Below are 13,425 nucleotides of genomic sequence, written 5' to 3'. Positions count from 1 at the left end.
CTTTGAAGGGGACATTTAAAAAAAAAAAAAAAGAATTGAAAAAAAAAAAAAAAAAAAGAATCGACAGGCGGCTTGTTTAATCGTCGTGTAGTCGACAAAGACAGCGATATGGGTTCCTTTAAAAGTGTCAGTGAGCTTCCGGGACAACAGATACGCACAACGGACGTCGAACAACACACGGATAGAAATAACTCACGAACACTTGATCATCCATAATACAACACACACACATTTGCATGACGTTCGTCCGAACGGTCAAGCAGATTTGGATATTTGTGTTGGTACAAAAAAAAAGGGTATAACAAAAATATCTCGCGTGGTCGTCTCTTGCACCGCCTCCAACTTGACCACCGTCTGCTTTCAGTCAAACTAGTTGTCGTATGTACAGAAGAGAAAGGCAGTTATCTGGCCACACCGTCTGTAAAGAATATTTACTGCAATGAGGTAAAAACAGTCGATAAATCAACATGAAGCACTCAAAAACGCGGGCCCGTAATGAGACAAAGCAACAATAAACTGCGAGGTGATTATTTTTGACAGTAGTTGTAAAATCAAACAAAAAAAAAGGTGCCCTCCTTCAAAGTATGAGTATGGTAATTGGGCGGTTTCATCCGCTCGCCGTCAATCACGTGTGATGGACCCGAGCGGGTGACGTCACAGGTCTCCAGCCATGCTAATGCTAAATGCTAATGCTGGGGGGCCCTGATTTTATAAATAACATGCAGCAGAGGGAGGTGTGGGTCACGGACACTAAAAGAACATTTATTGACTTTTTTTTTTTAATTTGAAGAGCAGGACGACACCGCCAATACGCGATGAAAAATCATCTCGGCAAAATAAGAATTTAAAATGAGTTCTGCAACTATTTGGTGGTGTTAATTACCAGTGTGAACGGATCATGGTGTCATTTTTTTGGGACCATTTCCAATTAAATTGCTCTTAAAAATGGGTCTCGCTTGTTTCGGGCTGCCCATAGACTTTATTTTTTCAACGTCCTTTATATCCACGTACTAGTACAGTCTATGTTCTCACTCAGTGGACAATTTTGGCATACTCGTAGAAAGATCACCCCCCCCCCCATACTAGTGTCACTTTTGGCCTACTAGGACACAATTAAACTTTTCTAATCACCAACAGTGCTAAACTAGGCTACTAGTAGTTTCCTCGAGGTTTGATTGCATGTCCAAGCCGGTTCGTTGGATACCTGCAAGGTCACCAGCTCGCCGCGTCCATTTGCTCAACTTGGGCTTGCTCAACTTGGGCGATCTGAGGATACACAATAAATACCTTGCTCGTGGAAGGAGAAAAAAAAAAAACATCCCAGATAAGAATTTGCATAAAGGAATACCACACGGAGATGTAAGACACTCACGCATCAGCGACACTCAAACACACACACAGCGAGGAAGTCATTCATGTCCTTCGATCCTCCTCATTCCAGTGAAGACGTTTTATGCGCGGTATCGACTCGACATCGAGGCTTGGTCATTTGGAGAGCACCACCCGACCCCCCCCCGCCCCAAGCCATGAAGGCTGGGAACGCTCGAGCTGCAGTATTTTCCGGGGGGGAATGCCTCATTTTCAACAAGATTAACTTCGGAAACAAACACGTGTACAAACTGCGAAGCTGAGGCGGCCTCTTGGTGATGGGAATGCTCTTTGATGACGGCAAATTGGAGACGGAGCTGCACAAGGTATTTCGGTGCAAAACTTGAAAGGTTGCGGCCTTTTGCTTGGCATTTGGCCTGGAAGTAAAAACGGTATTTTGGTTTGTTTAAATACCACGAACCAAAGCCAGGTACGTTCCAGCCAATCACATCGTCCGGTTTGTGAGGAGGGCAGGACAGCTGCGCGAAGATTACACATCCTTTGGACTCCCAATTTTAGTTTGCCTACATTGTCACTGGTGTCCACGCAATCTCCTTGAGCTTGGCATTGTCTCTGACTTGGTCAAACGTGTACGTCTGCACAATCTTGCCGTTCTGGAAGACGGTGTGCAACAGGTCCTGGTCGGGGAGGAAAGCGGAAGAGGGAGAAGAACATCGAGAATCAACAGTGACGGACCCCCCGCCCCCATTACTGTTATTGAACCGTTTGCCAAATGAACTCACCGCTCCGTATTCCTCCAGGTCACCTTTGCCTTCTTCGAGGGTGACAAACTCCCCACTTTGAGTCCGGTGCAGAGACAGGCGTCCTTTCTTTGACCTCTTGTTGGGGTCCGCCACGGGGTCCTTGAACACGTTCACCTGGTAGGAGGCCAGCTCAGTTCATCTCAAGATCATACTCCAAAGTAAGAAAGTACACAAACATGAAAACGACGGCTAAAAAAAAAAAAGTCGCGATTGGTGGGGCTGCGCCTCACCCCGAGTCCGTTCGTGACCACGTAGCTGCATTTGAAGGAGCAGTTGAGCAGATCTCGGGTCAGTTTCTGCAGCAGAGCGCCGCCGGAGCCAAAGGAGACGTTTTCGATGGACCACCGGTGCTCCTTCATCCCCTCCACGATCTGTGAGGAACAAAAAAAAACAAAGTGAAGAAAGGCAACGGGCGCATTCAGAAGGAGCTTGTTTTCCCGAGTACCTCCTGTAGTGTGTTGATGTCCACTCCGTCTCCTTGAATGACTCGGATGTACGGAGGCAGCACCTTGAATCCTTTGGCGTTCTCCTCCGCCGGGAACTTCTTACCCAGGATCTCCAAAACCTGACACGGGTTCATCCAAAAATCAAACACAAAATGGCCACAAAAAACAAAACAAAAACAAACCAAAAAAACAAAAAAAAAAACAAACTAAAACTAATACTCCGTATTCCGCCGAGCGCACCTTCAGCACCGTATCGAGGGGGTTCCCCGAGTCGGGCCGCACGACGAGCGGCGCGTCGGCGCTGCGCGACTCGATGAGCCCGCGCAGGTCCTCGCCCCAGATCTTCTCGCAGGCGTTGTAGATGTCGTAGCTGTCGCTGACGATGGAGACGGGCACGCTGGGGAACTGCTTGATGATGTGCTCGAAGGCGTCCTTCTCGTGGTCTTTGCCCCACGCAGTGATGGTGCTGGGACGAGAGACAAAGGCACGGGTCCTGTTTTAACCCTTACGTGTGTAAATTATGAGAACCTGACAAGATGTCCACTGTGGTAACCACTCGTCCCTGAAAGGGTGAAACGATTTCGCGATTCAATTTTTCTATTCCATAAGCTAAAGGTGTTCATTTTTTTTTCCTCGTATAAACACTGCATTCCCCAAAACACATCAACCATTAGTTATTCTTGACGGTGGAACGGACCCCTTGCTAAGGTAAACAGTTGAGTGTGTCCTCCTATACCGGTTACTATGGCAACAACGCGGCCATCCGATGAAGGATGAATCGAAGCGGCAGTAACTGCCCCTGATGGCGAGGAGGCAACGATTGTGTGTGTGCGCGCGACAAACGGCCCGGCGCCATGAAACAAAAGCAAGTGCACACATGTGGGTAGGGCGGGGGGGACGGCCAATCGCAATCTTCCTGCCGCTAGCCAATCACGGCGCGGGGACCCAAACGAGCCCCCCGACACGCAGCAGATGTCTCTGGGTGGATTTTGGACGAGGGCTGAGAAATTTCATCGAACGGCAGAGACGCTTTGCTGTTGAGAAGATTGGTGGTCATGATAATACTTTCATAACGCCACTTGCACGCAGTTGTTCGAATACAAATGTGAATTACAGATAACCCTTTTTTGTCACGGCGGATACACCACAAAGCAACCCGTAATGGGTGAAAAATCCACAAACAAGAGGATCATTTGAAAAACATTTTTTTAAAAATAGACTGACCCCTCCAGCATGCTTTAAAACCCTGTTTGAAAATATTCTCGAGCGGCCGTTCTTGCTCACTGTCAAAAAAATGGAAGACTCAGATAACATCACGTCGGGAAAAGGAAAAGAAGACGCTCACTAACGCAGCTGAAAATTTTCATGTCAAACTGGAACGAGAGAATTGGGTTGAAAGTGTGGCTGCTCAACCAAAGCAATGAATGTCATCTGATGAAAGCTCAATAGCTAGCTTGACGCTAACATATAAAGCGAAACATCATAGACATGCTAACGGAGATTAGCGCTGATGTGATGGGTGTAAACTAAAAACTGTGATATTGCGGGGGAAACCGTGTGTGTGTGTGTGTGTGTGTGTGTGTGTGTGTGTGTGTGTGTATACCTATGTTCTGCAGCAGGTACAGAGAACCCTGGCACCGGGTCCTTGGTTCCATAGTACTTCTTAATCACACCGATGCCAGCGACTGTGTCCGTGCCCTTGAAGTTGACCAGGTGAGCAGAGGCGCCGATGCCCGCAGTCTGTAAAAAAAACCAAAAAAAAAAAAACACACAAGATATTATATATTTAGAAAGAAAAAAAAAAAGATGAATACACTCCGATATGATAAAATTTTCTTCAGGACCTCTTGCGACGAGACGCCACGGTAGCCAAAGTCGTGCAATTTGTACTCGAGCCCTTCCAAGTTCCCGGACGTGTCCAGAAGATACTTGGCCAGGATCTTCTTCTGCTCCCTGGAGTTGGTCGCCACGGTGATGGGGTACCAGATCTGCACTAGGATGGTCTGGAGGGGGTGGGGGGGAAAAGAGTCACTGGCGCGCTGAGTAGTCAACCGGAGCTAAAACCGAAAGCCAACAGGCTGGCTGAAAAGTGGGTAACACATTCCGTGATGTTCCCAAAACACATTCCGGGCCAAGAGGAGTGTGAAGACAGGCGGCTTCACTGAAATGACGCAGCGCACGGTGTGTGGTGAAGGTCGCCTCAACTATGTATGCGCGTGTGTGTCGTCATCCAAGGCTATGCTATTATCTCTGCGCGGCAGGTTGTTTGGAATACTTGGCCTTTGCTTGTCTGTTTGCGGGGATTACGCAAGAAGAAAAACCAAAAAGGCGACGGACACGCGCGCGCATGCACGTGACTCCATGGCCACGCCTCCTTACGCACACACACAAGGTCATCCAGCATGCGTCGCAGACTGACCTTGACTTTTGGCGAACGTAATAAAACTGTGGTCAACGGTGGTACCGTGAAATGAGGCAGTCGAGCCGCTGGGTTGTAAATGAGAGCAGAGTGGGTAAGAAAGCGGAATGCGGCGTCTAATGACATCATCGCGTGTGTGTGCTGATGAAAGTCTTTCTACTAGCTGTGGGGATTCGAGCGGGTGCGTGCGACGGCGCCCAAACAAATACGACACCGATCACGCGGGAAGAATCAGATGAAGCGGTGCGATGACAGCGGATAAAACTTGGGAGTTTTGTTCATTCAAAATATGATTTCAAATATGCGTATTGAACATTTGACAGATTTTTTTTTTTTAAACAACTGAGTGCCGTCCTCACATTTAGGGGGCGTCCATTTTGTTTTCTTCTTCACAGTAAACAATCAATTTCCACTGCTGTTGTCCAGCAAATAACTTCAATTAATGGAGAATAACTCCGGTCTTGTCTACACTTAAAAAAAAAAAAAAAAACTCCACGCCTTGCACGAAAACACTCGATGAGCCGCAAATTTCGGAAAAACAGTTCCCTCATTTGACTCACCTCCACCCAATTGGTGAGCCAGTAGCATTCGGGATCCGTGCTCTCCACCGTGAACAGGACGTTGCCCCGGGGGATGACGCTCCCCTCCGGGACCGCCTTGATTTCAATCGGCAGGTGGCCGTTGTATTTCTGGGAGGGAGGGAAAAAAAAAGGGGCCAAACATCATCACACTTTCTCCCGGGTGCTAAAACGTCCACCAGATGTTGAGTTTCTGACCTCCAAAATGTACGTCCACCCTTTCTCGTTAAAAACGTCATCCTGGAAGTGTTCCCGGTACACCTCCTTGGCTTCCTGGATCTTCTCCGGAGTGACTACCTTTCCTGGACACGAGAAGGAGAGTGAAGTGAGGGGGGGGGGAGAAAAAAACAAAAAAAAAGAAACCCAAGGGGCAAGAATGCTATTTTACTGTCCACGCTTGTAATCCAATTAGAAGCATCCCACGCGCAGCGACAGGGCGTCTTTGTCCTCTCAACTCACACTCACTTCTTGATATTCTGTATTTCTCGCCTCAGGTCCCCCCAAACGGCAGAAAGATCCCATTTTGAAAAAAAATTCCCCTAGAAACCGGAACTCACTGAGGCACCGGATGGGAGAATGGATCACTTCTGCGACTCGCGGGAGAAGATGAGTGACTGCCAAAATTGAAATCGAACCAAATTTTCCTGTGCTACTGACAGACAATTTCACAAATTTTGAATTGAAATATTTTTTATAATTAAAATTAAAATGACCTATTCTTAATTTTAGTAACATTTTCTCTTTTTTTTTCTTCAGTGTAGCCTGAGAAATACGTTTGGACGATTTTTGCTCGCCCAAGCGTTGCTTGTAAAAAAAAAAAAAAATGATAATATTAGAAAATATATATTAATAGTAAAAATAATAACACTCATAATAATAAGATTTGCTTTTTATTTTTTTCTATGACAGGTCCATCGAATGGCTGAGTACAATCTGGAAACGGCGGCCATTTTGCAGATTATTTTGGCAGATGTTTCAAAGGTCGTCATCGGCCCAAATATTAGCCTACAACCATAATTTTTTTTTTCAAACTTCCGGTCACAATATCAATTAAAAATACCAAGACGCTTGCGAAAAATGTTTTTTAGTTTTGTGTCTGTGTAGATTCTCAAGTCATCCCGCGGACAAAATTTTCCCGCAAAAAAACGTCTTGAGCAACAATGAGGCTAATGACACGGATGGTGTCGTTCTGAAGAGTCTTCGTCACTACACTACACTCCGGTTTGAATTGTTGTGGGATCAAGGATGCAAATGGAGAAAGGTGAATCATTAAGCCTGCTGAGGAGGAGGAAGGGGGGGTAGGTGGGGGGGGGGGTCATTGCTGGGGCCGGTCATCCTCTCGCATTGGCTGAAAGAGCAGCTGTGTTTTTGTGTTGCTTGCTTGCTTCCCCCACCCCCTGCGGCACCTCTGCCGCCACACCATGAAATCCTCTTAGGACGCAGTGGACTGCTATTTTTTTCTTTCTTTTAACCCCTGAAAGTGGTGAAAACTACTTTTTCGCTCTACGTTAGCATTAGTCGCATTCAACGTACGACGCAGGAGAGACCAGACTTACCTTTGAGGTATTTGTGGAGGATGTACTGAAGGCCGTAGAAGACGGTTTTGTCATATTTGACTTTTCGGCTTTTGCCGGGGTCCGTCCTCTTCTCGCGGCACTCAAAGTAAGAGTACACTTTGCTCGTGTTGGGCGGGTATTGTTTGTAATGCGTTACCTGTAGATGGAGAACACAGTCAAACGTGTCACAAGTGTCGCAATGGAGGAGCGCTCACCGCATAGAGACTGTCGATAAAGATTCTGAAATGAACTTTGGGTGACCCTTCAGCCACAAATTCATCTGACTAATGTAGTAAAGCGTGCGTTATCTTCAAATTGCACAAGTGAGAGATGAATGATTGCAACAGCAAAAGTACTCGAGTGTTGCCTTTATTTTTCAGCTTCTGGAAAAACTACTTGGACACGCACTTAGTTAAGGGAATCTGTTGGTTTTTTTTTGGGGGGGTGGGAAAGGTTGTTACGTCAGTGGTGTAAAACTACAGTACGATGTAACGGGTCAGACTTTGTCCAACGGAGGCATGCCTGGGCAGAGTTCCTCAAACAGGAAGTGGTGATGCTAACAAAATAAGAAATAATCCGGCGTCCACATTGGTCCTCCATGACATCATGCTGATTTAGATCCATTTATCCACCATGGCAGGGAAAAGGAGTGTAATGAATTAAAAGCCGAACAGAATGTCCTCACTGATAAAACTGGACTTGAAAAGACTGTCACGTTATTTAATTTAGGCTGAGAACGGTCAGAGGGGGGGAAAAAAAACAACGAGGTAAAGATAAATGTCAACGACCAACTCAGTTTATTTGACCCCCGGTCAGTGTCCTTTCAAGGACTCAAAATAGAGTCAAGACATTCACTGGAGGACGTGTAGCTGCGCACATACACTCACACGCTCCGCAACAACTCTCCAGCTTTATCTCGGGCTCGTCGCAACACCACTGCACGCAGACTTTAAACGCAGCTTTAGAAGGTAACCTGATCGGGCCAAACTAGATAAAAATAATGAGATAAAGGTTACTTCGAGGCTTGTCCGAACTGTCTTGGAGGCCTGTAATGAGTTGCAGCAAAAGAAAGAAAGGCACCCCTGACATTCACCGATCTGCCGTCACTTGCCACTGTAGCAACCAAATCAAAACATGAGGGACTTCTCTTTTTCATGAAAAGAATGAACAACTATTAAATGAAACCACGGCAGACATTTTAGAAAGACACATCCAAGGAACATGAAACCTGATCACTGGCATAAACCTTCTATGACTTCTTGGTAGGATTAAAGATGAACAACTACTTCCTGCCTAAAACGAACGACGGTGTTCTTCTCAGCCAGGAACTGTCAGATGCTCAGGGCATTGTAAACAACCTCGTCTCTTCTCACGCATTGACAAAAAGCAAACGCTGCAGGATCCCTTTGGAAATGAAAAACTGGTCTCCAAAATAGAAAGGGGGGGGGGGGTGACTCGTAGTTTGGGTTTGAAATCTCGTTTTTTGTGACACCTGTCCGACAAACTTCTCTGAGATACATTAACTACGAGATGCTGCTTTTGAACTTAGAATTGTATTCACAAACAACTCATTAAGTTAACGTACAAATAATTGGAGAGAAAAAAAAGTTACATCACACAAATAATGACGGTGGCGGTGCAGTCACGTGACCGCGGGACATGGCAACGAGCCTGACGCTCGTCCATGCGATAAGCATAAAGACAAAATATTCCCCCCCCCCTTATATTTGCCTTAGCTTTGGTCGGCGATTATATATACAGTAATAAAATGTATGACTTTCGAAAAAAACTGGAAAACATTCCGATGAATGGCGCTACTTGGCACACAAAGTCGCTGCGGGGCGAAGGTCATTTCCACTTCAACTTTTCGTTTGCCCCCCCAAGTTTAAATGTCCACTCACCTCGGTCTATTTGTTCTAATACCATCGTAATAATAAGACCTTCTGATTTACTTTTCCCGCGGAGGTGCGCAGTGGAATACCCACGGGGCGCTTGCTAGCTCGATGCTAACTAATGTTAGCTTGTTTATAGCCACCTTCCCCATTGCTTTGCAAGTAACCTAGCACGTTAGCTCATTCGGATAGCGAAGCTAGCCGAGCACCGTCCGGTGCGACTGGGAGGGAATTGAGAGCCGACAGGGAGATGCTTTGTTTCAGTCGCCCCCACCCCCTTCGCATCCTCCGCTCGACTCGGCCCGGTGTCGACCACCTCAGTGCGGTGGCCTTGGGGCTGATGGTGGAGCCACCTTGACTGAATGCGTTTCCATCCATCCATCCATCAGCCCTCACGCCCCCACCCCCCTCATCCCATCTAAGGGCGACCCCATCCCGGGGACGGTACCTTGTAGGAGTCGGTGGCGAGCAGGATGTTGAAGTCGGCGTCCCGGTGCTCCATCTTTGCCCCCCTCTTCGAGTCAGTCGCAGCTGTCAGTGGGTTGCGCCGTGCCGCTGCTGGGGACTCCTAACTGATAACGTAGCTGGGCGAAAGGGGGAGGAGGCGGAGGACCGAGCAGACCACGGGACGGGGGGGGTTCAGAACAAGGGGGAGGGGGGGAGGGAAACGGGTGGTCGCTCTCAAAAATTCCGAACTGGCTCGGCTGCACTCGGTTCTGCCCGGCAACGTCGCGACGCGAGCCAACGAGGAAGCGCGCAGTCCCCGAAGAACGTAAAATGAGTGAGGAGGACTCGTTCTGCAAACAAGAAGCGGCATTGGCATACAATGGCAAACGATGGACCCCCGCACATTCGCTGTTCGGCACCCGCAGAATCAGCTATTCGAGAATTTTAGTTCATGACAAAAAAATACCAAAGTGAGAACCCTCTGACTCAATTTACTGTGATTGTCTTCGCTGGCCTTGTCCCAGGAGGTGCTGGAGTTGGCTTTCTCTGTCCTTTATGATCCGGATGAGACTCTCAACTTTGTTGCGCCCAACAAGTATGAGGTAGGCTGACATGAGAACATCAGTGTTTTTGTACCATTGTGTTCCGTACGGAATTAAAGCTTCTTTAAATTGATTTTTTTTTCTCTACTCGGTGAAAACAAATCAGTCTCGAAAAAATATAATAACGTTATTTCTATTTCACATTTTCATGAAAAAAAAAAAAAAAAAAAAAAAAAAACGAACTTCATTCTTACCAACACGCTTATCGAGCGTTTCTCCCCGACTCATTGGTGCAAGTTACCGTGCACCACACTGTGGCATTTTCGCCACAGAGACAGAAAATAACATGAAAACGTCGCAGGGAACTACAGTAATTAAAGTTAGGTGTGATGAGTGAAAAGAACGCAAGACGGCCGCTTACAATTTCAAACTTAGGACAAAATGAATGCGAGTTGGTGCTCCTCTCACTTGAACGCCCCTCCTAAAAGGTGACGTAACACATGCAAGTCTATTTAATGTCCAGGAGAGGGCAGTGTTGTCTACATTTATAATCACCCCCGTCTAAAGGCCAATCAAAGACAAAAATAAGAACATACATCATTAACGGGGAAACTTTGATATCAAATCTGCTAGATCATGCTGCATTTGCTTGTCAACTTAATTCTTGCACACTAACAAACTTTTGAAGCCATATTTTAAATACATTCCAGAGTGGCTCACAGTAGTGTGCCTTATTATCGCGCCCCATGCGTGCACGCGTAACAAATGAATGTGACACGCTCTTGTGAGCTCTGGATGGTTGGTGGGCTGGTGGTGAGAGATTCCAGCCCGGCTAGAGTGATGCCTCCCTCGGCCTATGGCAGCGCAACAAAGGCGGGGAGGAGTTGCGACGGTGTGGTAACTTTCCGAGATGACTGAGGACAAAGTTAACGCTCGGCGAGCTTTTTACAAGAAAGGAAACAAGTGAACGTCGGTCATGTGATGCCCCACCCGGAAAGACTGCAGAGAACTGCAGGGAAGCGACCGCACTGTAAAGTCCTTGGAACCGATTGTGCTCTTATGTTAAAACTGCAGCCCAAGTTTGATCTGCGCAGAGATGTGGAAGCTGACATTCGCACGAAGGAAGCGGCGGTGTGCAGGGTGAAAGGTGAGGCGTTCACGTGCTGTCGGTCAGACGGACGATGGAACGTACGCTTTTGTTTTGGCTGCCATTTCGCAATGGCTTGTGTGGATTTGCTTTTTAAGAAGCTTAAGCGCTCTTTTTGACAGGTTGACGTCTGAAAAGCGTGCAGCTCCATTAACTCAAGAGTCTTAACTATTATACGGGATGTAATAAGCATAATTCAAAGATATGCCAAGGTGCACTTCTGTTGTTTACCTAATGGTGCTGTGTCTGCAGACTACTCTGGAGCGCTGGACATTTCAATCCTCAACACTGAGAGAGATGGGGGCATCCTTTACTCCTGGGAGGTTATTATTACTGTGGCTGAGTGTGCAACTTTCTGTCAAAAAAAAAAATACAATAAAATCTTCATGCTTCCAACTATACTTTTTGGACGTCTGGCCTTAATGTTCAACCTGACTGACCCAAAACAAAATCTGCCAAATACAAGTGGGGAAATGGTTTGATGAAACCAAGGTTGAAATTTAGGGCAGGTTTTCGCTTTTATATATTTTTATATTGATATTAAAAAAAAAAATGTTGGAGGAAAAGGCTGCTTAGCGTTGGATATCAATCATTGTGTGTGTCTGTGTATGCCACGCATCATCAAATGGACTCAAAAATCAAAGCGCATAAAGCGCACGTTCCCTCCCGATGATTCCACTCTGAAAAAAACTATTTGGGGATTCCGGGAAAAAAAAACAAAACTTTTAAACCCTCAGTGAATAGACTCGTGTTCTGAAAGCGCTCGGCGCGGCATACATTTTTAATGACACATCCGCCAAACAGATTTTAGAGGTCAGAGATGGCCCTGCAAAGAAGTTCCTTTTTTTTTTTTTAAAAAGTAGGCACACTTTTTCTTATTGGCTGTTCAGTACTCGAATCAATTCGGTGTTGCAATCGTCTCTCTCTGCGCAGGGATCAACTGGAACCACCAGAGTGGGGAAATACGACGGGAATACTAAGACGAATAAGGTACGAGCTTCACGTCAAATCTCAGTTCAATGCATTGACACCCGCACCTGTGCGCGCGCGTGTGTTTTCTCGCCAACAGCTCCTGTACTCCTTTGACAAGCAGGTTTGTGTCAGCAGCTGCTCCCTAAACAAGGAGGAGACATTGTTAGGTGAGTCCGATACCGAAGAAATCTACAATGTGATGATACTGACAAATTAACTCATTCACTCCCAAAGACGTTTTTAAACGTCTTTTCAGACTTGGTCCAGAATTGGCTGGTACTTAAACGGACGTGCATTTTATTTTTTTTTCCCTCTCTTAGCTGTTAGCTTGGCACAAAACACCCACCCAGAATTGGCTGGTACTTAAACGGACGTGCATTTTTTTTTTCCTCTCTTAGCTGTTAGCTTGGCGCAAAACACCCATGGAGAGGAGCACCTCAAACCAAGTAAGACATATTGACCTTTGGCTCATTCGGCGTACGCCCTTAATTCCCTTCCCCTTAGTGTCCGAGTGCTTGACGCTCCTGATTGAGATCCATCCAATCAACAACACCAAGGTGTTAAAGGCGGTGGACTGCAGGGTCAAAGTGCAGGTCAGAACGGGCGAAAAGCGGCGAGGACCGCGGCCTTCGTCACGTATCTTGAAATACCCCTTCTCGCTTTTTGGGTTTCAGTTCCTCCATCCTGAAAGTGAGCGCAGATCAGTGCACGAGAGCCACCTGCTGCTGTTGACTGAAGATGGATGTGAGTCGATTTTTTTTTTCCCCCATCTGGGTGGAGGACTGAAGTTTAGGCAGCTTAAGAGGTGGCTCACGAGTGGAAAGATCTTGATGTGTTTTTTTTTTTTTTTGTGCGCGCGCTTCAGATGTGGATCAGTACCACGTCCTGCTGACCCGACACGAAGGCTACAAAGTGGTGAGATGAACTCCGCGTGCCATCAAAGCACACCTTTCCCGGTGATTCTGAAACACGTTTGACATTTATTTTTATTGACCGTATTTTCCGCAGTTTAAATATAAAGCCGTATTGTATTGTATTCCCTTAAGCGTAGCACCATCTAGTGAATGCACAACGCAACTGCAGCCACTATTGGAGCTTCTATTCAATGCGCCTTATAATGTGGTGCGCCCTATATATGAAAACAGTTTTAAAGTAGGCCATTTATTGATTTATACTCCAAAGTATCTGTACTTCTCCCTGCTATTCTCCAAACCCCAGAAAAAATTTTTTGCGTTACTTCAGAAAAGTCGGTAATACGGCCCCCCCGTCTGTGCAATTACGGTGGGGGGGGGGG

At 46.5% G+C, this 13,425-nt stretch overlaps 2 protein-coding genes across 2 annotated transcripts in view; one reads left to right on the top strand and one right to left on the bottom strand.

Annotated features, from left to right (window-relative positions):
* Window positions 1-1,892: 1,892 nt before the first annotated feature.
* nampt1 (nicotinamide phosphoribosyltransferase 1) lies at window positions 1,893-11,503 on the bottom strand. Its single transcript, XM_019866028.1, has 12 exons — window positions 11,391-11,503; window positions 9,472-9,820; window positions 7,132-7,288; window positions 5,774-5,877; window positions 5,558-5,686; window positions 4,423-4,581; window positions 4,182-4,318; window positions 2,819-3,044; window positions 2,578-2,697; window positions 2,363-2,503; window positions 2,112-2,246; window positions 1,893-2,006 (listed from the first exon to the last, which is right to left on the bottom strand). Exons 2-12 carry the CDS (start codon window positions 9,523-9,525, stop codon window positions 1,893-1,895), a joined length of 1,476 nt encoding a protein of 491 aa, XP_019721587.1. The 5' UTR covers window positions 9,526-9,820; window positions 11,391-11,503.
* The window catches only part of gsap (gamma-secretase activating protein), a 16,954-nt gene continuing 13,805 nt past the window's right edge, over window positions 10,277-13,425 (top strand). The window contains 9 exon segments of the mRNA XM_019866027.1: window positions 10,277-11,159; window positions 11,412-11,482; window positions 12,093-12,149; window positions 12,229-12,298; window positions 12,530-12,577; window positions 12,636-12,724; window positions 12,806-12,875; window positions 12,997-13,046; window positions 13,374-13,377. Coding sequence (XP_019721586.1) covers window positions 10,994-11,159; window positions 11,412-11,482; window positions 12,093-12,149; window positions 12,229-12,298; window positions 12,530-12,577; window positions 12,636-12,724; window positions 12,806-12,875; window positions 12,997-13,046; window positions 13,374-13,377 — 625 coding nt within the window. The 5' untranslated portion in view covers window positions 10,277-10,993.

The sequence above is a fragment of the Hippocampus comes genome, unplaced genomic scaffold, assembly GCF_001891065.2.
Source record: "Hippocampus comes isolate QL1 unplaced genomic scaffold, H_comes_QL1_v1.1 scaffold50, whole genome shotgun sequence".
In the NCBI taxonomy this organism is placed as follows: Eukaryota; Metazoa; Chordata; class Actinopteri; order Syngnathiformes; family Syngnathidae; genus Hippocampus; species Hippocampus comes.
This window is presented reverse-complemented; position numbering and strand designations above follow the sequence as displayed.

Excerpts from the sequence above, each read along its gene's own strand:
- nampt1 (XM_019866028.1), bottom strand. The coding sequence starts at position 9,525 with ATGGAGCACCGGGACGCCGACTTCAACATCCTGCTCGCCACCGACTCC. Across the intron at positions 7,289-9,471 it reads TCGCCACCGACTCCTACAAG|GTAACGCATTACAAACAATA; the intron begins GTACCGTCCCCG and ends CTCCATCTACAG. Across the intron at positions 5,878-7,131 it reads CCTCCACAAATACCTCAAAG|GAAAGGTAGTCACTCCGGAG; the intron begins GTAAGTCTGGTC and ends TCTCGTGTCCAG.